This window comes from Grus americana, chromosome 2 (genome assembly GCF_028858705.1).
Source record: "Grus americana isolate bGruAme1 chromosome 2, bGruAme1.mat, whole genome shotgun sequence".
Classification (NCBI taxonomy): Eukaryota; Metazoa; Chordata; class Aves; order Gruiformes; family Gruidae; genus Grus; species Grus americana.
The window spans coordinates 78,197,777-78,222,324 of NC_072853.1; the positions used below are offsets into that span (position 1 = coordinate 78,197,777).

The 24,548-nt window shown below is 36.9% G+C and overlaps 1 protein-coding gene across 2 annotated transcripts in view; it reads left to right on the top strand.

Annotated features, from left to right (window-relative positions):
• The window catches only part of ADCY2 (adenylate cyclase 2), a 226,711-nt gene that overhangs the window by 135,639 nt on the left and 66,524 nt on the right, over positions 1-24,548 (top strand). For both annotated transcript variants that reach the window (XM_054817328.1, XM_054817327.1), the window contains 9 exons: positions 3,571-3,719; positions 4,942-5,053; positions 6,097-6,224; positions 12,712-12,870; positions 13,231-13,363; positions 13,695-13,871; positions 15,210-15,253; positions 17,903-17,983; positions 22,610-22,679. In XM_054817328.1, coding sequence (XP_054673303.1) covers positions 3,571-3,719; positions 4,942-5,053; positions 6,097-6,224; positions 12,712-12,870; positions 13,231-13,363; positions 13,695-13,871; positions 15,210-15,253; positions 17,903-17,983; positions 22,610-22,679 — 1,053 coding nt within the window. The remainder of the gene's footprint in view (positions 1-3,570; positions 3,720-4,941; positions 5,054-6,096; positions 6,225-12,711; positions 12,871-13,230; positions 13,364-13,694; positions 13,872-15,209; positions 15,254-17,902; positions 17,984-22,609; positions 22,680-24,548) is intronic.

Genomic DNA, 24,548 nt, shown 5'->3' on the forward strand with positions numbered 1-24,548 from the left:
AAACACTTTGCCCGATACTACTAAAAATCCTCAGTTAGAGAATCCAGGGAGAATGACTACTTGCTAGCCATCTTCTGGGATCCAGATAGACATGTTCTGAGGAGAGAGGAGTACTTCACCCTATTGAAAGACACTGTAACATTGTATTCAGTATGGATTGTGTGCTCTGTCTTTTAGCCCTAGGACTTCAGATCTCAGCCACAAGTGATCTGAGTGTGAGGAGAAAGCATAGCCCCAGAGAACACAAACAGTCTGGAAATAGTCTTGTGTGCATGAATCACATGTACTGGCTGTAAGGTCATGTCGGTAGTATTTCAGGGAAAGATATATGTGAGGGGATTTTCATTATTGCCATAGCACCGCAGTTGCTCTTCCAGCCGAAGCAGGTACTGTTATTTTTAGTCTGAAGACTTTTAAGTGCTACATCTTGACCTGCATTGAGAATTACTTTGGCTTTTTTCTTACAGAGTGTAGCTCTGAGAGTGGCTTCTCTGTCTACTACAGATAGACAAGTGTTTTGTCTCAAAGTCAGTGTCTTGTATGTCAGCTCACTTAAGTTTTGATGTGTAGATTTTCTGTCTTTTTGAGAGGATAGTACAGAATGCATTATCAAATAAAAAGCCATCACAAGCAGCAGTCTTGAGTTGCTATGTTCCTCACGCTGTTCCAGTCTGCAGAAATTTCAGTGCACAACATCACGCACTACAATCTGATTAGTAATTGGTTTTGATCCTTCTGCTTTGCTCTTTTTAGCCACTAGAGATAACAAAACATGAAGGAAGAGGTGTTCTTAAATGCTTTACATTTCTTAGGATCTTTTAGCAGAGAGGCAACATTGTGTTTGTAACCATTTTGTATTTGGCTAGCTGACCAGCCCAGCCACAGTCTTCATGAATAGTTGAGATTCAGCTTCTTTCACAGCTGTCTTTCAGTGAAAGAAACCCAAATGAACCATCTGAGTGAAATGTAATATATGACTTGGTAACACATTATCACACAAGTGGTAACTTCAGGATTGAACCGTGAGCACTCGCAGCTGTGTGATGGAGAGGGTGGCTGAAGCACTTAGGTGTAGCTGGGCCATGGCAGGATGTTTTGCAATGTGTTTCACCAGTTGCAGTTCTCTAAAGCCACCTCTGGTTGTAACCTTATCTTTTGTACAGTGGAAACAGAGGAAGGAAAACATTCTTTGGAGGGAAGTTCCGGTGTGGTGACAGCTTCACCAGGAAGTTTAAGCAGAATAGGATAGCGGTCTGGCCTGGAGAGAAAAAGGAGAGGAAATGTCTTGTCTCTCCTGCTGTTCTCTACAAAATAAGAGCATTCTGTTTTCCCTTTCCTCTTATGATTCTTTAGCTTGTAGTTGACTTTACGCTGCTTCCTATGAAAACTTTTTCTATTGCTTTTTCTATTGCTTTCTTGAAAACTTCTGTTGCTTTTCTCCTTGACCTTTTGCCAGCCTCTCTGGGTTTCAAAGACATAAGCAGTAACCTGGACATTGAGCATCTGCCTCACTGCACACCTGGAATTATAACGGAGTCATAGGAAGATAGTGAGCTAGCTGGCTTTTACTAGCCATGGTACAAGAGCACAGTGATGTAAAATTGGAGCTAAAAGTACTCACCTCTTTGTTAACTATTGAATGATAAGTATTAACAAGTGCTGACCTGTCCTGTACATCACAAAACAGTAACTTTCTGTTGAAGAGCAACTTGGAAGAGTAAGCTTTCATTATGGAAAAAAAATCGATTGTTTTTGCAGGCATTCATTATGTTAGCAAAATACCTCCACCAAGGACCAGTGGACTACATTAGAAATGAAAATACATCGGCCTCTTGGATGTGTACTTGCTAAAATGCCTAAATACACTAAATTAATCTTGCATTTAAGAAATAAAACCACATTATCTTTTTGATGAAAAGTCAATTGTATATATTATTCTAAGTTACAATGTGTCAAATCTGACATCCTAGCAGTAGGAAAACAGTACATCTTTTATTCCTCCCTCCTTTAGTCAGGCTAGAGACAAATATGCTTTACCTTCAACATTTATTTCATAACTTATCTTACTGTTTATGTGATATGCCTTAGTACACAAAATAAAGAGCAGTCTAGACATATGTGAATCAAAACTATGTTTTGATCTCCCCAAAGTGGGAAAAAAATTTAAAAAATTATTAGTTCAGTATTACTTAGCAACAAAGCAAGATTCTGTCTTGATTCATTGAAGTAGAATTTTTTTTACAAAGTGTGTGCAGGATCAGATTCATAGGGACTCATGAAAGTTAATGCTATGCTTGCAGGTACACAGATGCTATGGGGAATGGGAATTCATCGTTGTACGTTACAGAGATAGATAGCCGAGGTAGCTGCAAACATCAGAGAGTCTATAGCCCTGTTATTGGCATACTCCACGCAAGGTCATTAGACCTGAACAGGAATAATTATCCCAGGCACAGCACTGGATTAATGGTTACACTTCTTCTGGTACCTTCACAAATAGAACTGCAAACTCTGCAAAAATACACATTGTGAACCAAAGAGAATGCGTCACTGTGTGTAACACCTGCAGACTGTGCACAATTTGAGGTCATCATCTTTTGTGGCATAGCTGTTTCTCTCCCTCACTCCATCATGGGCTTTTGCAGCTGCCTTCCCCCTCCTCACTGGTTAAGGGTTCTGGGTTTTGTGCTTAGCCAGAATTAGCCTCTCCCTTCTGCCTATGAGAAAATAGGAAATTCTTGTTCAGATGGAGGTGGAGTATGATCGAAGTAGGAAGGTGGGTTTTTTTTTTTTTTGCAGAGTTCTAGCTATTCCCTTGTTGATTCAGTTTTCCAGAGAAGTAGGAACTCAATGCAAAGCTGTCACAGGTATAATGGGCAAAATTAGAATGTACTGACATGAGAGCTTCACAAGGAGAAGACCATGAGTATAATACCAACAAAAAATAAGCAAAAATATGTAGGTTGTTTTGAATATTCAATTTCTTTTAGGCTAATATTTTCAAAAAACTTCAGTTTGTCAAATGCCATATTAAAGTAAGGGGAGAGTACGTATCAAAATAGTCTGCAAAAGTCCAACATTTTCATTATGTTCTGTGTCCTGACTTTATCTTTTCATTTTCAGTCTAACAACTGCTAAAACTATGACTAAACATTTAAAATATATTTTAAAAAGTGATTTAGCCTGCTCTTGAGTGAATTGGACTGTATTTTCCCGAAGTCCTCTGAACAGTCCTTGAAGCTTTTGCTTTATTTGCTAATCCGTATTTCCTGCATCCAACTCAGATATTGAATAGATTACGTAACTACTTCAGACATTAAGTTTAGCTTAAGCTTCTTCTGATATACACAAAACCTTGAAGAAGTTAGATATTACTTGGAAATGTGTGTATATCTCTGTCAAGTTCTTCAAGGAACTGATTAATTTTGGAGTCCGTACCAGGCAAAGGCCTGAGTACAAGCCTCGTCAAAATGTTCTAGGGTATTGGGAATAGCATATGCCTTGCACAGTATTGCTGCCCTGCTAATTTTGTTCTTAAAGAAATTGTGGACATTTCATTTTGAATTTTAGGAGCGTCTTCTACTTTCTTTACTGCCTGCTCACATTGCCATGGAAATGAAAGCAGAGATCATTCAGAGGTTACAAGGTCCTAAGGCAGGCCAGCTGGAAAACACCAACAACTTCCACAATTTGTATGTTAAAAGGCACACCAATGTAAGGTATTGTACTGTAATAAAATGTATCATCAACAACATTCAGAAAAATTTTGAAAAGAAACTGTTAAGAGAGCAATTAGAAAATAATTGGTTTAATATGTTTTTGAACAATGTTTAGTATCTGTTAATTTGATCAACTGCTAACAATTCTGTTAACTCTTCTTTTCAGAAGAGCAAAAAAGGTGATAATACAAAGGAGTTGTTTAGAAAAAGCTACACATTAACAGGCTTTCTTCATAATATCTTAATTCTTCAAGTTAAAGTACCAAATCCTGTTTTCATATATACTAGTCAAAACTGTAATTCATGTCAGTTATATTATTCTCAATTTGTAATTTTCTTAACTGAAGCAATTTCTCAGGTTTTATATAATGTAAATTGAGGCAGCTGTATCACATATGTATTTTACACAGTACCTGAGATAAAATATTCTGCTGACAAATATAATTGGTTATTAATTATAAATTTCTAGAGGTTAGAAAAATAATTCACCATGTAGTTCAAATACTCTTTCATCTTTACAAGTTGTTTTGCCTGTTTATTTGATTGGACAAGTTAATTTGAATGACATTCTTAGAAATTACATTTTTAAAGCAAGTTTCGCAGGACTTTTGAGGAAGTTAATTTTCATTTGCAACCACAAATACTTTTTCCTTAGACTGATTATATGAACTGGTCAAGTTTTCATAGCATATGGCTTGAATATCTTAGCAATCAAGCTTGAATTTAATAGTCTGAGTAACAAGTGAACAAAGACTTCCATGCTGCGTATCATTGACAAGTAAATCTAGACAGAAAATGTCTACAATGATAAAAAGTTATTAAACAATTTCTGATAAGAAACATGTTTATTGAAATAATTGCCATTATTATATTGCCAATTTATGAGTAGGAAATTTTTTTTAATATATTGTAACAAATATAGGTATAGAATGCCTATAAATACCTAGAAATATAGGTATGCCTGTAAAGATAATACCTGTGATTGTAATACCTATAAAGGTAAAAATAAGTATATATTACATATAAATGCACCACCCATAAAGGTAAATGAGGGGTTTACCTATAAATATATATATTGCTCTACATTTAGCAGTCGCCATTTTGCATACGGGCATACCTCTGTGAAGTCCAGAATGCCTGCTTTCAGGTTTTGCTGTTGATTGCTAAATCCGAGTTCTGCGGGAGGAAACTGTGACCAAGTTTCTGTTCATTTCTATTGTAGCATCTTGTATGCCGATATCGTGGGATTCACTCGCCTGGCCAGTGACTGCTCGCCAGGGGAACTGGTGCACATGCTAAACGAGCTGTTCGGCAAGTTTGATCAGATTGCAAAGGTGGGTTTCTACTGGGCTGCTACAGTTAGTTTAAATAAGTAAGTCATCTTTAAAATATTTTTTATTCTTAGGGACTCTTCTACTTTCAGACAGCATTTCTGAGGCTTTGGCAGGAAGATTAGACTTGAAATGCATGAAGAAAAAATCTGGTTCTGGTCTGAGTGTAACTGTGTTTCTACCAGTGTGACAACGTGTAAAACCCAAGATAGCTTTCTCTAATAGGACCAATAGAGACAGCTCATGGAGCCCTATAAAGCTAAATGGAAAGTGAACAGCTCTTTAAATAGATTTTTTACAATAACAAGGATTAAGAAACTCAAGATAGAAGACTGATACAGTCAGTTTTCTGATCTCTGGAAAAGCATTTAAGAGACTGGAGGACAAGGGAGACAATATCGATCAAAGCAATTTTAATTACTGACCACAGCCTCTTGATTACTCAAGAAGAGATTCAAATATAATCAGAAGATTGTCTGCTTTTTATTTAGGTGTCGTTTTTATAAAAATTACATCAAACTTCATGCTATGCATGAAAGTGAAATCAGAAACGCTAAAACAGATACAATTTTTTTGTGGTTTTTATTAGTTCCAAAACTATTGTCCAGTATTGGTTAAAAAAAATAATTAAATATTTGCATTGCCTTAGAGCACAAAAGATAAAAATAAGATTATGATAGTTTCAGGAAGTATTGCATAATGCATCTTCACAGATGTAAATGAGGAAGGTTAGGTCTTTTGATTTCATATTTCAAACAAAAAGACATGATACTTTGGCTCCATTCTTTAATCTAAGGTGTGAACAACACTGCAGATACACGTTTTGCAGTGAACTTACTTCCTGGTTTTGCCCATTAAGGACCATAACAGATGAAGGAATCATCTGTACAAAACCCTCTGACAGCAGTTCTTTTTTAGCAAGCCAAATCCTTCTCTACTGAAACAAGCTTAAGTAGAATGATTTTGCTAATATCATTTAAATCAGTCTTTGTAATGGTAACCCTTCATTTATGTAATTCAAGTTGAAAGTGACCTTTTTTCTCCAGGAAAATGAATGTATGAGAATTAAAATCCTAGGTGACTGCTATTACTGTGTTTCTGGACTACCTATATCGCTTCAAAATCATGCCAAGAATTGTGTGAAAATGGGACTGGACATGTGTGAAGCCATTAAGTAAGTGCTGAACTTTTTGTTAAATATTCAACAATAAAAGTTCTGTCTGTTTTCTATCTGTACCTGTGCTGCTGGTTGAAACATTTAGACCTGCAGTAGTTGGTGTGTTTCACTACAAGGTCCAGCGTGGTAATCTTGATCTCAGCCACAGCAAAGAAATGTTTTCAGATGTTGGGTTGTGCCGGGCTCTCTCGTCACTACACCATAAAGATGATTAAGGACCTAGAGCATTGCTGATATGAGTAAAGGCTGAGATAGCTGGGGCTGTTCAACCTGGAGTGGAGAAAGCTGAGGGGGGAAAATCTCCTCAACGCATTTAAGTACCTGAAGGGAGAGTGCAAAGAAGATGGAGCCAGGGTCTTTTTGGTGGTGCCCAGTGACAGAACAAGAGATGATGGGCACAAACTGAAACGTGGGAGTTTCCCTCTGAACATCAGGAAGCACTTTTTTCACTGTGAGGGTGACTGAATGCTGGTTCAGGTTGCTGAGGGAGGTTCTGGAGTTTCCAGCCTTGGAGATACTCAAAGTTCAACTGGTACAGCCCTAAGCAACCTGCTCTGACTGGCCCTGTTTTGAGCAGGAGTTGAACTAGACAATCTCCAGAGGTCCCTTTTGACCTCAACTGTTCTGTGATTCTGTGATTATGAGATGGTAGATACCCCAATAGACATCACTTAGGACTTGGGAAGCTTTGCTTTTTGCAAAGTCATGATGCTGCCACCCACCTGTTAGTCAAATGGCTCTGTGAGAGGCCAGGGCTCCTGGCTCCTGATGAGTGTGGAGTTCAGTGGTGGTCAGGAGCAGTTGCCCCTCCACAATTAAGATGCTTCAAGCTTTGAGCCTTTGGAGTGATACTGAGCATGTCTACCAAAGATATTTCTAACAGCTTACAGATTCCTAGGCTGTGAGGCCTACTTCCCATGTTGTTAAATAAGCAATAAAATGTCCCTGTCTTACTAGACCTCAAGTTTAGGTTTAGTTTCAAATTTTCTGTAATTAATTTTTTTAGGTGAGGACTTTCTAAAAAGTTTTGTCAGTTAACACATTGAGAATCCTGTGCTTAGCAGCAGCATTTTGGATTTGTGGATTACTATATTTTTCCCTTCTTTCCCATAATCATTGTGCTTGTTCTGTCTTTGAAACAGAAAACAAAAAAAGTTATTTAAGAATCCTAATGTGATTGCTTTTTAAATAGTAGTTGTAACTTACTTCAGGTAACTCAAGTAATAACAGGAGGCTTGATATGATTGTTAAAGAGGAAAAATAATTATGGTTGTATCTGATGGGTTAACACTTGTAAGGCATCTGAGGATACAACTAAAGGTGTACTTGAGGAATCCTCCATCTTATTACTGAAGAGCAGATTGGGAATGGATTATAGGCAGCTGTAGCAGTTCTGAAGACAATGGTACTTCACAGAAGTCTTGCAAAAGGGCAGCTTTACTCCCCCTCGTCTCTTCACCTGACTGCTATCTGAACGCTCAGTGCAGAGTAGAAGTAACTTTTGTAAGCTACTTGCCCTAGATGAGTTCTGCCAACAAATCTGGACATATTTCAGTAGGAGGGTGCTTAAACCTAGTTTGGATGTCTGCACATCATTCTGAAGGGTCTTAAACCTGCCTATCCAGAAACTTCAGCTCAATATTGTAGTTTATTTGTTAAGCAAGGGTCTGATTTTGTTAGCTTATTTAGAAAACATTTTGTGAGGAAAGGACAATTAAAAAACCTTCCACTTCTTTTTTTTAACCAGTCAGATAATTCATTGTCTTCATATTTGAAGTTATTTTTAGCTTTTAGAAGTTAAAATACTATAAATGGCACAAATATCTTTTCTGTAGGAAAGCTAAGTTTCCTTTGACTAAAATTACAGTATATCTAGGTGAGCTATACTTCGCAAAAATATGTATCACATGGAGGTTTGGATATTTGGCAGTCACCTATGTGATTTGTTTTTTTAAACAGCTGGAGTTTGGTTTTAAAAGTTGGTATGCTCTTCTGTAAGTTTCAGTTCCAATTACAATTTTGATGCTTTTGCCCAAATCACATTTATAACTGTCCAGGCAGCAAAATAAGCAATTACTTCATCCTTGTGTGGTATATGTGTGGTGTACACCTCATCGTGAAATGGATAGTTGTATTGAACAGTGTTGTCTCAGTGATTAACGTAACAGGCATACAAAAGTGAAACCTCTAATCCTTAAATACTATACTCATATGTGTATAATTGTAGTGACAAGGGGGTTTTGGCTTTCAGTTGCCTGGTATTGTGATTCAACCCAAGATAATTACTGTATTGGTAGGTCGATTAATGAACATTTGGTTCTCTTCCTTTTAAGGTATTCATGGAAAAGGTGTAGTATTTGTGGAAACTGGGATGTTTATCTCCTTCCTTTACGGATCTTTCATAAAACTAACCTCAGTACAAGAATCAGGTTGCTGCATTTTCTAAATTTTTTTCTTTATCCAGATATGGTTGTACTTTACATTGTCTCCAGAGAAATCGATTTTTTTTTTTAAATGGTACTTGGAATACTTCTTCCTTGCCAAGCATTGAAATCTACACATTTGGTTGTTTCCTCACTTGCCCTCTCTGGATGCTTTCTCTTTTTCATTTAGATACACTAGAACATTATTATAATTAGCCCAATTGCTTCTCTAGCATATTAGGAACTAAAGCTGACATCCCTTCAGTAGAGCAGTAGGTAAAAGAGTTTCTGTCTCTAAGTTCTGACTCCCCCTCTTTTTTGGGGATTGGCTTAAAAATCAGGCCGATGGAAAAACAATGCCAAGCTCAGGTCATAAATTGCCCTTCACGAAGAACTGAAAGTATAATTTTACACGTCATAATGCAATGCTTTACTTGAGCTCGGAGAGCAATCTGTCAGTTCCTCACACTTCAGAACTTCCCAGTTTTCTTTGAAATAACTTTCTGCTCAAGCTGCTATCAAGTATGTTCATTGTTAATGCTGGGTGATAAGGTCCTCCTTGGTAAGAGCAGCCTTATAGAGTAGAAAATTATCTTTCAGTTGTATAGCATGTTCTGATATGACTTTATTACTGTAGTCAGAATTCACAACGCTCCTGTAGATAGACACCTGATTATGACAGCCTATTTACATCTCTGTAGGAAGTGAGGACTCTGTACCCCATGTTTTGAAATGCTTTCTAAGTATTATGTCAAGTGTTGCAGCCTGTAGGTGAATAAAAAATACTGATTATTAATCAACTCCATATTTTGTTGTGTGATTGCTGCACCGTTGTGTGGAAGCATCTCCTGAAATACATCTGTGGCCTGTGAAACTAGAAATAGTAATACAATAACACTGCTGGAAGTATGTCACTCAATATGTTTGACTCACTCTATCTAAAATATCTTTTTTGTCAGCTATGAGTTTTTGTTATATTCAGTCACTGAGGTGCAAACTGACCCCTCAGTGCCTAAGTTACTGAAATAAAGCAGTTTGCTGTTTAGATTAACAGTTCTATATAGATTTTATCACCTGAACATGATTTCAGTTCCAGTTCTCTTTGAAGCAAAAAGGAGGAATTCTACCAAATTGCTGGGTGATATGTAGTACAAAACCTTATTCAGTCTTGTTTCCTAATGATGTGTATCTCCATTTTGAGCAATTCACCCTTACTACGCTATAGATTGTTTCCATTTAAACATGTTAGTAGTCCCATTGATTAATTGCTTTGCTTCTCTGCTCTATGTTGGAACAAATCCAATGTTTCTTATAGTCTGTGGCCTGCTTGCCCAGGAGTGGGATGCTCACCTTATCAAGCCATAGATGCCAGTGCTGCCTGTGATGTTGAGAGCTGGCCACCTTGATTGGGTGCTTTAAGGCTAAAGCTTATCTGTTAAGGCAAAACATGTTTCTGTATGAATATATGTGCTGTTTTCCTTCAGCCTGAACTCCATCCCCTTGTCTGTCTGGTGGCTTCCCAATTTACATATTTCTCAGCCACAGATTCTTAAAGGCCGTCTTTGATTTGGTAGTGTGAAATTAGTTCCATTTCAGAGGAAAGTGAAAGAAACTGTTGGATGAGACGGTTGTACCAATTTGAAAGCTAGACCCAAGATAAAATAATTTTTTTAGATATGATTTCATTCCTGCAGGTCTGATCCAAAAAGGAACTATGCTTTTAAAGCTGGCAATTTGCAGGGAACTAAGTGCTCAAGGCTCACTGAATGTGTTAAATTGCGTAAGACAGGACTAGGTGAGTCTTTGATACATTAGTCCAGAATTACCAATGAATAAAGCCCAGAAAAACAGAGTAAATGCTTTCCTAATGACCTGAGCTCTTGCTTGTGTGGAGTAAAGTTGCTACAACTACCTGCAAGCTAATCAAGCCTGTTAAAAACATAGAATCCTTACAAAGTCAAATTTCAGGCTGCAATAGGAAAAATACAGTCTTAATGAGTATTTTGACTGCCCAGCCAGGATGGTTACCCTGACTGTGGTGTGCTGAGGGAAACTGGAGAGACCGTGGGAGCAGAAAATGAAGTAATAGTGAGAAGTTTCAGATACACTTGTGTGGGTAAGGCAAGTGTCTGATGGGGATGTGATAAGCTACATTCTTAGACACATTTAGTGTCTGTAGCGTCATAACAATTGTTCAGGGAGCACAGGAGAGAAGAATTTGTAAACCCTAATTTGGTCCAGAGTAACACTTCTAATTTAAAATCTTCTGTAGTTTCTTTAATTTTTGAGACAGAAGAGAAGATTCAGTTCTGGAACATATTATACTTGCTCCCCTCCTTAACTCCTGAGAGCTTATTATAAAGCAGATTTTATGGCTTGCTCTCCAGAATATGGCAGGGCAGCTTTTCGACAAGCAGTCTTAGAGGATAAATGTTGCTCTTCCACTTTGCCCAGTTTTGTAAAACACTTTTTGGGTTTTTTTTCCAAAGTGTTAAGCTTGTGTCATATTCCTTGTGCAGAGTAAAGTGGTGGTTGTCATTTGCCGACTGCTTACAAAGGTCATTTACAAGCAGTTCATTTTCAAGTGTGTCAGCTACAGGAGAGCAGTGTAAAATGGCAAAGTGAAAAGAGATATTGATAAACACTTGATAGAGACTGAGGGAATTAAAAATTTCTCCTCTCTTCTTTTTAATAACCTCAAAACACAGTTTAACAAAATACTTTAGGTCATGTTCCTGTTATTTTCATTTCCCAAAAAAGAACACTTGAGAACTACTCCTTACACATAAGATTTACCATATCAAATTAAGCCTGTTAGGTTCTATGTTCCCTTTCAAAAAAAAAGAAGAGAAACAAGCCAGTGTAATTCTGCGATTCAGAAAGTACAGAGCTGACAATTCTCATCATTGAGACTGAAGATGTTGCTAGAACTATGAACTTGACTCATATCCAGGAGCCATTTGGGTTTCTTGTTCTATAGTAGTTGCTTCCACCAACGCCCTGAACATCCCCAAGATAAATGTATGTATGTGTTCCTTATTACTGTTTAGGTTTTGGTCCACATGAGTTCGACCTTAAATACATAAATCCAGTTAAGTTAAGGTCTTCCTAGTTCTTAGAAATATATAAGCCTGTAGACATCTGAATTAATTTTATAACTCTTTATACATGTTGTTAGGTACCCATATGACATATTTCTGAAAATGCTGTGGTGGTTTGACTGTAGTCACCCACCTTTGATTCAGAAGAGACTTTTTTTGAAAGATTAATGCCTATCTTATGTGTAGGGCTCTTCTGAGATTTGGATTGGGGTGCACAGATACTTCAACTCTGTCTAAAGTCACTGGATAGGTGAAAGGTTTAGATGTGGTCTGGACACTGAGAGTGGCTTCTCATTCTTTCTATAATGACCTAGTGGGTACAGCATTCACCAACCATGTGGAAGGCTATTGAGCTTATGTTCTCCACAGCCTGAATGGCACTGAGCCCATATCCCCAAAAAGTGTATGAGCCGCCAGCTTGTAGAATATCCTGAGGTGCTGTGTTTTTTCTCCTTTCTCTCAGAGCAGAACCATTTGCAAGCAGGCATGCAAGAGTGAATGGGCCTGACAGAAGCCAGATATGAGAAGGTTTCTAATGTAGATATTAGGGTCTTCAGACAGAAGGGTGCATAACAGTAGTTCCAGATCTCCAAAATATGTTTGTTGGACTTGTTGCTGCATTAAAAGCCATACCAAAGGCTAACTGTAGAACAAAATTAGTCCCTATGTTCTACCATGAGACCAAACATTTCCACTACTTAGTTCAGCCCTCCCAAATAATTTCAAATAAGTATTAAAAAAGGGACTTCAGACATGGACTTGAGAATTAATATTTACTGCAAATAGTTGCAAATATAGATAATAGTAAAGGTAATATATAAAAATAATCCTAGCATAAGAAGAATGGAGGCAATGCTAAAAGGAAATAAAAGTTATCACTGTTGTTGCTGTTAATGTGACTGGTAAATTAAAAGAAAACAAAGGCCCTATTATTAACACAAATTTTCTTCTCAACTGCAGGAAAGTGAGAGATGCAACTGGAGTTGATATTAATATGCGTGTAGGAGTGCACTCTGGGAATGTGCTTTGTGGTGTTATCGGGCTACAGAAGTGGCAATACGATGTGTGGTCACACGATGTTACTCTGGCAAATCACATGGAAGCTGGAGGAGTCCCAGGGTAAGAGGCTTCTCTGTTAACCTTTGGACACACGGATTTTTGTAGCATGGAGAAATGCATAGGTTCCATGTCTTCAGCCATCAGCCTTCATGGAGAAGCCTGAACTAATTTATGCTGTTCTTAAAAAAAAACAACTAGGCACTCAGTATTTCCTGTGATTTAAAGAATATTTTCTTGTGGATGGAAACCTTTAGATTTATGCCCACTGCAACTTCTAAAAATGAGATTAGAGGGTCTGTAAATGAAGTGAGCAGCATATAAAAAGTATATCCAAAAGCTAGTAAAAAAGGTTGATCAGGTTCAAATTATGCTTTTGATCGGTATTTGTGATTCTGTCATTCTTTTAAAATATAATTTCAGCCGCGTTCACATCACCTCAGTCACCTTGGCACATTTGAATGGAGCTTACAAAGTGGAAGATGGTGATGGAGATGTGAGGGACCCATATCTGAAAGAGCATAATGTTAAGACTTACTTTGTAATCAATCCTAAGGTTAGTAGTACTTTTATTTTGTGGCCAGTCATAGTTATTTTTTAGCAGGACCACTAATCTCTTTATTGAATAATTTACTACCATAAGATATTGATCAGCGCTCTATTACTGATGCCTACAAATACATAATGTTTGCATTGCAAATCTTTCCCGCTCTTCAGAAATAAGTCTCTGATATTTCCCAGCAATATCATTAAGAATTGCAGGTTCTTAGCATCTCTCCATTTTTAAGTTCCTAAGCATGCAGATATGTGGTACCAGATGATGCATTACTGCTTCAAAAGGTAATGAACACCAAGGCTGATATCACCTTTTATTCTCTGTCAACCAGGGAGAGAAGCGAAGCCCTCAGCACCACATTAGACCTCGACATACTCATGATGGAGCCAAAATGAGAGCTTCTGTCCGCATGACCCGGTACCTGGAATCTTGGGGAGCAGCCAAGCCATTTGCACACTTGCACCACAGGGACAGCATGACCACTGAAAACGGCAAGATTAGCACAACAGTAGGGGCCTACTTATGTCATTTCATACAATTTAGCAATATTTGAAAGGAAAAAAGTGCTCACTGCTAAATACCTGGTTATTTCTGATAGAAGAAGATATGCACGTTTGTACAGGGCATAAACCCCGTGAAGTTGCTGGGAGCTTTTCCATTGGCACGTGAGCTTTGGATTAGACTCTGAGGAGCCATGTCTTGCTATAAGTGTATCTCTGAATTATAAGGAGTCCAATGTACCTTCTAAAATACACAATTTGACCCTCTGAGCTTGCACCCCAGTCACAGCATGTAGAATAGCTGCTGTTCACCTTGTGGAAAGACATTTTGAACATAAAGCCAGAGTGCAATACCTTTGGGAAGGAACATTTCTGATACAGACACATTCCCTGAGATTTATTGGCTATTTAGCCACATTCTCCACTTGGAACGTGGCCAAACCTGGATCAAAGGCTAAGTTAGAATATCCCTGTGGTACCTGGAGTGGACTTTATTAGAAGAGTTCTCTGGGAACCAAATCCATACTCACTGTAACATCTACCTTTTGAAGGTGCACTAACCACTCATCAGCTATGGCTGATGGCCTGAGTTTCACAGTGCTATAGTGCAATGTTACATCTCTTACACTGAACAGAAAAGATTTCTTTTTAATTTTACTAACACTCTTTTACTGCTGTCAGTAAGATGCTGTCAGTCCGCAGCTTGTACATTGCATTATGCTCTACTTCTAAAAAGTGCAAAGATCAAGGTAAATTCTAATAGTTTTCAACATTGGCATTCAGTTTTGTTCCTGTTACATACGAGAACATGGGATTGAGCCACCTAACCTATCTTGTTTAATAACTACAGAGCATCAGAATGTGGATTGTGACATGTTCATTACAGAAAGTACCCAGCCATCACTATTAATCACAAAATAAATGTGGCTGCGATGGCTGCTGTTGCTTATCAATAAAAAATAATGACCATTGCCTGTATTTGGCCACTCAGGTCTCTTTTTTTGAAAAACACTTAACATCAGTTTTTACTGAAGCTGGCAGGAATTGGGCTACATTAAAACAGTGGTGACTTTGAAGCAGTGACTTTCTAGTAAAGCAGATTGTTCTTGGATTCTTCTTGTTGTATTAGTTATTTAGCATTTATAATGATGGATCAGTTTGTCTCCAGATCACTCCATCTTCACTCTTGGCTGGATTTTTCTTTCAGACAGTTTTAATGTAATGCTAAAAGTATTTGTATTGGAAACTTTTCTCCTTACTTGACCCTGTTTTGAACACTATTTCTAAAGCAACTTAATGTTGTCAAAGTCTATTATAGTTCATAGATATTTTCCATTGTTTTTTAGGATGTTCCCATGGGGCAATATAATTTTCAGCGTTGCAGAGAGAGGTAAATAAATTTTTAAAAATCACTTGTTCATATAAAGTCCAAATAAATACATATACATTCATATGTATTCATATGTATATAAGGCATGCTTTCAAATATTGAGGGCCATTTCTTACTCAAACTATTTTTTCACCTAATACCTCTTACATAAAGAAGGGCTATGGAAACAGATTTGGCAGACATTTTACTTATGAATTGTGAATACACTTCCTGCTAACAAATAGCATTATTCTGAATTAGTATAAGTATGTTGATGGGCTACTATTTGTTTCTCCTAAAAACCCAGTTGCTCTAGCAGTGGGGAAAAAATTACATGCAAGAAAATTGAGAGGAGGCACAGAGGGGTAAGAAAAGGGAAGATGGAAAGAGCTGTTAATAATTTGTGTTACAACAGCTAATAATATGTACTAAAAGAGATATTTTATATAGTTAATTGCTTTGTATTTCCATTGTGGTTTATTATTTCAAAGTGTGTAATATGTTTGTAGTAGTAAACATTCAAAAGGTATTTTGTGGTCTTCCTGTAGTGCTCCTGCTACACAAAATGTTTGCAAAATCACAATAGCTTTAAGTTTTCATTTTCCTCCTTGGTATTTCAATGACTAGGGTGAGATGGTGAGAAATGGAAATGGGGTTGAACTGATCACTTCTTGAAAAACACCCAGAATTTGTAGATCAAGAACAGAATGACATCTGTTTAGAAACCAAGCAGTGTCAGAAACCTGGAATAGTTAATTTTTATTGTAATGACCTGATAACACTTCAGATTATGTATTTGTTTGCAAAATTATAAGTAACATCACAAATACCATAAATTATGTGAAAGAACCCTTTAAAATTTGTATCTTTATTGTCTTTGGTTATGCAAACAAGTCATTCTACCTCTTCCTTCGTCATCTCTCTGCTTGGTAAATGTCTCCTCAACAAATTGCAGGTTACTGGAGAGCTATGCAATTAACTAAAATATTGCTGAATTCCAGAAGATGAACAAGTTTTGACTGAATATGCATGATATTAATAAAAACAGTCCCTGATTTTAAAACTGAGAATTTACATTTGGATAGTATGTCAAAAGGACTTCTATCAGCCTTACAGTAAAAATAAAGATCATTGGAGTGTGGTATTTGCAAATAATGCAATTCTTTAAGATTCTGAGATGTTCTTGCTTTTGTGTTTCTAAATTCCATTCCAAAATAGAACCAAAAGGTACAAATGTTATCATGTTTCTTGACACCATGTTATGGAAGGAGTTTCTAGAAACCATTACTGGAGTCTAATGTCCATAGTGAGGCGTATAACTAGGATTCTAGATAAGCCAGTTAGTCATTCCCACAGGAGAGAGTTGAAATGATAATAAGCACTTTGAAAATCAGTATTTTATTAGAATATGAAAATGTGGGCTTTGAAGCCTGACTGTAGGCTTCTGTTTGTGGCAGTCTTAGCTCTTACCTAGTTACATGATAGTCTTATGTTGTTAGGGATCTGCCAAGAGGATTAATTGTGATTAGATAATGTCTCCTCACCTGTCTAGTTATTTCTTCTACTCAGATTGTTTCATATGTGAAAAATAAGTTGTAAACACTTTTTTACCTAAATTCTATAGCATTGAATAGGCATGAAATCAGTTGGGTTGTTTAAAGTTACTGTGAGTACGCTAATATCATTTCTGTATCAATTTGAATCTTGCAACAGGTTATCAGTTTTGGGGAAATAACCCAAAAACTTGATGTTGAAGAAAATCTCTGTTACCTTTGACAGGGTTCAGTTTGTAGGTTAAGAAAATTTTGGTAAGCAGAGTCCAATTTCTGATCTTACTGTTGACTTCTTACAAAACACTATTTTAAGTTAACATTGGATTTAAGTTTTCAAGAGGTGCAATCTGGCAATATTTGAAATATTCCAGTTTTAAGGAGAACACAGCTGCTGGAAGGTCTGATGATGTTTGCAGTAACATATGTTACCAAAGACAAACCCATTCTGATGATCCTCTGTTGGGTTCATGCTGAGTCCAGTGAAAAGATCCTTTTTTTCATTGCAGTTGTGTTACACTTATAAATAGAGAAACACAACATATGTTTGAAACTAATTTCAGATTTGGTGCTCAGTTTTGTGATAAAAAATAGTATTTCCAAGAAAAGAAAAGATAGCAGGCTTTTGGTAGAGAATACTTATTATGCCTCAGTGCACTAGCACATTATTGCTCATCATGCAATTCTGACAAGGATTTTTTAAAATAACTACAGGAAACAGGAATGTTTTATGAATTTGAGCATTTTCCCATTCTCATTCTTTTTCATGAATTCATAACACTGTGGAAGACTTTCCTTCAACCACAATTTCTTGAACTCTCTTGGTTTGTTTTTTTACAAAGTGTTTTCTTGTGTTTGTTTTTTAAGTGCTCCCTAATCGTTAACCTCTAGATTTGTGTGTGTGTGTGTGTGTCAGACACTGTAGCTTATGCTGGTTTTGTTAAGAGTTTATTGTAAGACTCAGGATGCCTGAAGCCTATAGCTGCTATTGCAGCATAAATGTTAAAAAATTGATATTATCCTCACAAGTTTATGCCAGCTATCACCCCATTGTTTAAAGTCAATGTTTATTAACATCGTAATAATTTTCCAAAGTAACTTCCTGCATTTTTCATTTCAGAACAAAATCACAGAAAAGAAAGTTTGAGGAGGAACTGAATGAGAGGATGATCCAGGCCATTGATGGAATCAATGCTCAAAAGTATGTTTTTATTTTCTCTTGCCTACTTCCTTCAACTTTTACATAAATCTGCAACAGAGGGTGGTGTTTACTATTTCTCGCTCCCACATGCGCACCGAAGTCTGAAAACAGTAAAGGTGTCACTAATACTGGCATAGGAAGCTCTGCACATTGTGAAGATAGGCTGTACAGTACCATTTTCTACTATATGGGATACAACAGTGCCTGAGAATCATGGTGTGACAGAGGTTTTGGCTTGTCTTGATCTTCATAGCAAAGGGATTTTTGCTCTATAATTGTTCATATCTGTACACTCATAGCCATAACTCTACAGAATTACCTCATCTGAGAGCGGAGAAGTAAGACACAAGAAATAGCTGGCTCAGGAATCAGAATGATGTGAAAATTGGTGCTTCACAATTGTCATAGAAATATCTCCTCAGAATTAGAAACTTTCCCTAAAATCTTAGTTTAATATCTTTTTGTTTCAACTGGTTGGTTGATTTCTTAGAGAAGGCTAAGCTTGATAGCACATTGAAATTATTGGGGGAGGCAACGTGGCATCTATTTTTCCTGTGTACTAGGAAGAGCTGGAGGTGGTATTGATGTTCTTCATTTGCTGGTGAATATATAAGACTGACAGAAAAATCAATATCAGTCCAAAATAAGTGTTCAGGTTTCTTATATTTATCTGATGAGATATGGGAATTGCCCTTCAAAAATGTGGACAATAATTGTGATGAATTATATGTTTTCCCCCTACTGCTGTTACTCAGAATCTTAATCAGCTGAGTATTACACCTAATTATTAAATACTCATATGCCATATTTGGGGTTTTTTGCATCTGATAGTCCTATTAAAAGGTACTTGGCTTTAAGAAAATATTTTTCAGTTATTATTTATAGAAAAGAGTATTGGTAGTTATAGGTCATACAAAGAATACAGTGAAAGAGGGTAGGTCATGTGATAGGCAAAGCCTTTTGATTATACTAGACTTGCCTAAAAGAGCAATATAAATTTTGGCAGCTTTTATGTGTCTTCAGGTACACTTGCTTTGATAAGTGGATTGTAAAATTGATGGTTTGATGTCAGAAGTAAAGCATCTGTATAAATGCATTAAAATAAAGTATTAGTATGATCATATTATATGTTGTTTTATCTGAAAGAATCCCTGTCTTATCTAATTAGTGCGTAAAATTCAGAGAAACTTGGGGATAAAATACATTTGTGTGATAAAAAAGGTTTCTAAAAAAGTTTCAGTGCATTTTGTGAATTACATGGGGAATTGCAGGAAGATAAGGAATGATTTTACATATTGGAGAGGCTGAATGCCACCTTCCAAAACTAGATTCTCTACCTATCCTTGCATTGATTTGCTGAATGAATCACTTAAACGATATTATTCAATTGGGTACCTGAGAATAAGTTGTCAAAAGTGCTAATTCCCCAAACAGCAATTTAATTCAATAATATTTTAACTATGTGAATGCTAAGCACTTGGAAAAAATAGATGAAAGATTTCCTACATTTAGGAAACAAAATTAATAACATTTTTGTTTTCTTTATAATTGTGCAGAGTTTTTGTACCTCACTTTTTCAGCTGTAAAATGAAAATAACACTATCAACTAATCTAATGGAGTGGTTGTGAAGCTAAATCTTTTGCTTTTGTGAATCAAGAGGCAAACTTTTAAGAAAATCTATAAGAAAACTGGTATTTCTAAATGTTTTAACATGTGAAGTTTGGATTGTATAGCGAATAGGACTATGACCGAATGGAGAAAATTAAAAACCTCACATTATTGCGCATAAAATATAGTATTAAAATTACCATTCTTTTAACCTTTTTGATTCAAAAATTGCATTAAAATAATTCAAACAATTCAAGACAAAGCTGTAGTCCAAATGAATCACTGTTTTTACACAGCGTGAAATAGTGCAATACATACTGAAATGGTACCTCACGTTTTTAAAGCAGTGAGGTATTTTCTCCAGGCCCCCTCACTCACTGCTCTGCTGCTGGTTCATAAGTTAGCTTAGCTATCTCTCCACAGAACTGCCACATGCCACGTGCACACAGTGTCAATAACTCGGGCCGTCTGGGTTCATTCAATTCCTTCTGGAATCTAAATGAAACTGTGGCATCTAAAAAGCAGCCTGGTGGCCTTGTAGCATGGTTCAGAGTAGTAGATTTAGTTGGCAATGCTCCTTGTAAAGTTGTATGAGGAAAGCTATGACCTGTTTTTTCATTATTATTCTGCTAGAGCACTACATTAAAAGATACGTAATTATAGTTTTAGAAGAGCGAGTAAGGAACGAAGAGCTTCTGTCTCTCAGCTGAGTGCCTTAGCCAGTAGGGTGTAACATCATACTTTCTCCATGTGTTTCTTTTCCCCATACCTTGAACAAGGTATTTGTGGCTGCAAAGTGCCCATCCTCTACAGGAGGGGGATGAGTAGCCCTAGCTATGCCACCCTGAAATTTGGTGGTTAGGGGACTTCTGTAGGATGTGTGAGGGATGGATAACAACCTGCTAGCTAAATATACACCTACAGAGGGAGCTAAACTAAAGTTATTTGCTCTTTGATAAGGAGGTTACTATATTAAAGAGACACACTCTCTTTCCTCTCTTTTTTTCTTCAAGTCATGGTGGCTTCAAACCACACACCTCTGTGGATACAGGCAGAATTCAGCTGTCTGTCTGCATTGTTCCTTGAATTGCTAAAGAATTTAAAAAGAAAATTGGTACCTAGCTTCCCAGGAGGTATATCCCCACGTATCTGCAGATACTTCAGTAACTTTTAGGCTCATTAGGGAGTCAAGCTGTAGGCAGAATTTTTCAGCCCTTATCTGTGTGCCAAAGGTATGTGACTTTGTGCTCCCTCTTCTGTACTTACTCTCCACTTCCATTTATCTGTGTTATACTGTTTCCCTCATCTCAGACCTCTCGGCACCTGCTACCTAAAACCAGTACAGTTTTCTCGAGCTTTAAAGTAGAACTAAAAGCTCCTGAAAACGTGAACTTGTAATGTGGATTATGAGGCACCATTGCTCTAAATGGCACTACTGACTTCACATGCAATCAAGTGCGTACTGACCAAATTAGGCCTCTGGGAGCAGATCGGCAGATAGAACTTTTTGGCAGTATGGTAATGGTAATTAAATCAGTCCACCTGTCAGATACCGTAAGAAAAAAAGGGAAATTAGTTAACAATTTGGAGAAGACTGTTACTTTTTGTTCAATTTTTATAACTAAATGGAAAAAGACTTGCACTTGATTTTCACAATTTACCAAAAAATTTCTGCAAACTGAATATTTTCTCCAGTAGATTACAGCTGGACCCCAAAAAATCATGCTAGATGTACAACAGCCTGTCATATCTGTTTCTTTTCAGAATCCTAACTGTGATCAGATGTAGATGTGAACCATTGCAGAGCACACTTGGAAATATATTTTTGAATTAAGCATACCTAGAACTGAATATGTTTTCAGCCCCTTTTTATAATGAAACTGATTGCACAGGAAGAGAGACAGTCTCCCAGCCAAGCAAAAAAATACTTTACATTTCATAAATCGAAGCTAATAGCTTACACTCCACTTTGTCCACTCCTGTTCTCATAGGACCTTAATTTAGGATATATTCCACTGTGGTTCATTGCTGTTATTTATTTGCATTACAGCCTGTCAGTTGAGACATTCCCTTTTATTTAGAAGGCATTAGCTACACTACTAGCTTAGAGCCTAATTTAAAGTTATTGCTGGAAAGGTTGCAAAAAAATCTCAAGCTCTGCTGTTATCGTTCAAACTCAAGTATTGCATGTTTACAGTAGTCTGCTTAAATTTTTTTTTAAGTTTATGTAGTACCCTTGAGGTGCAAGCAACCTAACCCTCTTGAAATTTAAATATTCTATTTCTTTTCAAGTGTCCATTAAAATAATTTTAGACTTTCATATTAGAACATTTAATTTTGTAAAAGTGATGTCAAGCTTTTGTCAAGATTCACTTCTTTTAAAATAGATTTGTCATTTCAATGCAAGTACTTACTGTTTTGTATTTCTCTTCTTTAAGGAGGAAAGATGTTTTTATAATCAGTAAAAGATCAAAATCTACCTCTAGAGTACAGGGTCATGCTCAAGAGACTAATACAGCTCAAAACCAAAATCACTGTACCTCATTTCATAATGTTTTTTTACATTTTTGTTTGGAATAGGAGTTCGTAAAGTGTAATTTACCTGCCACTCCTGCATATTGTAACACTGCACTTCTTAAAGGTACCTTGTGAAGGACTGGTTTTATCTCAAGTTCTCTTGTGCTCACTGGATATACTACAGTATTTTGGACAAGAGTGGAATATCAGTGTCAGAATTACATCCTATAAATCTCTCCCTTGATTGTCCTTAGGAATGATCCACAGAAAAACGGTTCAGCTGATCTTTTGTTTCACGTATATGTTAGCAACAGAAGTCAAAAGGGAGAGGAAATTTGTAGTTTCTGCTTTTACTGTCAGTGCAATTCACCTTATACATTGCAATACACAAGGACTTACTTTCTTCAGAGTGATTTTCTTATTCTACTGTATTTCAGTAATATAAAAAGACAGGTCTATTTTATTCTTATGTCAATAATAATGTTCCTTTTCTCTTCTAGGCAGTGGCTTAAATCTGAAGACATTCAAAGAATATCACTTCTTTTCTACAATAAGACTCTGGAAAAAGAAGTAAGTTATTTTCACTGCAAATTCACAGTTGATTCCTTCACGCGAGGCTTGTATCCCTTGCTTTTTTAACACAGGGCCATGGCCCTGCAGGAGAAGTGCTCAAACCTTACAATAATATTTTAGCTCATTTATAGAAGAAATTTTATGAATGTGAAGTCAGAGACTGCTTTCCTGTTTGTAGGGCTCTACAGTTCACTTGATTTTCTTGACATTTTCATGGTCTTGCAGAAGTGGGAGGAGGTTTGATAATCCCAATTTGATCTAACTGGAGCAAATAATTCCTAAATTCCATCACCTACATCCTCAAAAGGCATTTATCAAACAACTCCACTGTTTTTGTTTTTTTTTTTTCTTTTGCCATGTCTCAAAGACTCCACCTGTAGTAATGACAGTCTTGTAATGATATCAGTTGCTCATTAGTTTTCTCCATATGCACTTGATACAATCATTCCAGGGAAACAGTACTATAAGGGTTTTTTTAAGAAAAAATGCCTAGCTGTCTTGGATGCAACACACTAAATGTTCTTCTGACTAATGTGTGATAAAACATGTTTGTGACATGTATGTACAGATGGAGTAAATGATATTGTTTCTAGTCCTTGGAGTAATTATCAGAATAAAAGATTCCTCCCTTTTAGGTGACTGTCATGACCACTAGCCTAGAAAGCCAGGCCTCTGTGTTTTATAGCCTTCGAGGGCTTGAGTACATACTGACACAGCTTCAGCAGGAAGACTGGAGAGTTGCCACTTTCTGCTTTCTGTTAAGCATAGGGCAGCTAATAGCTGAACAGTTAGGCTGTCCTTCAGGGAAGTAAGAGGTGAGTTTGACCACAACTGGCTGTATAAATGAGTGAACCTGATGAGAATAGGGTAGAGGAAGTTTTACCATACTGTGTTCACACTGTACAGCATAGGTGCAAGTATCCTCTGGGTCCCATGTGGTGGTCAAATACATATTTAACTATTTTTGTAGGTATCTTTCAGTTCAAAGCATCTGAAATCAGATTCTCTCACAGCTCAGCAGAATAGTGTTCTTACAGCCAGCTGCCAAAGGCATGTGCTGTATGCCCTTGGCAATGCATTAGGATGAAAAACATTTCAAGGCTTGTTAAGGCTGTTTAGAAGATGGCGTAAGAGAGAAGCTAGACCTGGTGTGGTCTCATCCACAGTGTTTAAAGGTGCACTTAGTGGATCAAAGGTGTGCCTAGGAGCACATGTAGATTTTAATGTGGGTACTAACTGTACTAACTGATAAATTCTGAAAGAGAGCTTGAGAGAAAACCATCATATGTGTACTTTGGACAGTCAGGGAATCAGGACTTGGGAGAAAATCAGGGAGCTAAGTTATTCGGCTGTGTAGATGCTCCCTGTAGGAGTCTAATCTCTTTTAGACTAGAACGCTATGGAACTGCAAAGGACTAATTATTCTTTTTGGATCCAGATTTTTATTATCTTTCGTCACTGCCTTTTAATGACTCACCAGTCCAGTCTTGACTTTAAAGAACTCAGTAAGAAGCCTGCTTTTGATTTAAACAGGAGCTTTTCAGGTCCTGCAGGACCTGAAAGTACAGCTAGGTAATAAAGCGAAATAATTATTTAACGTAAGGAGTGAGTTGCCTGACTTCATTGGGAAATGTCTGGAGAGGTGTGAAACACTGAAATGAATTTACAAGTGGGTTGGAATTTTTTGAAACTTGAACAACAGCTCAAGGTCCAAAATTGTTGGACAACACCATTAAGAAAGAACAAACATATTCAACAAATGGAAGAACAAAACTTGCTGCAAACATACCCATCAAGCAAAGTCATATTTGTGCCTTGATATTCAGTTAGGCATGTGATAAGAATTGCTTTTAATTTCTCATACAA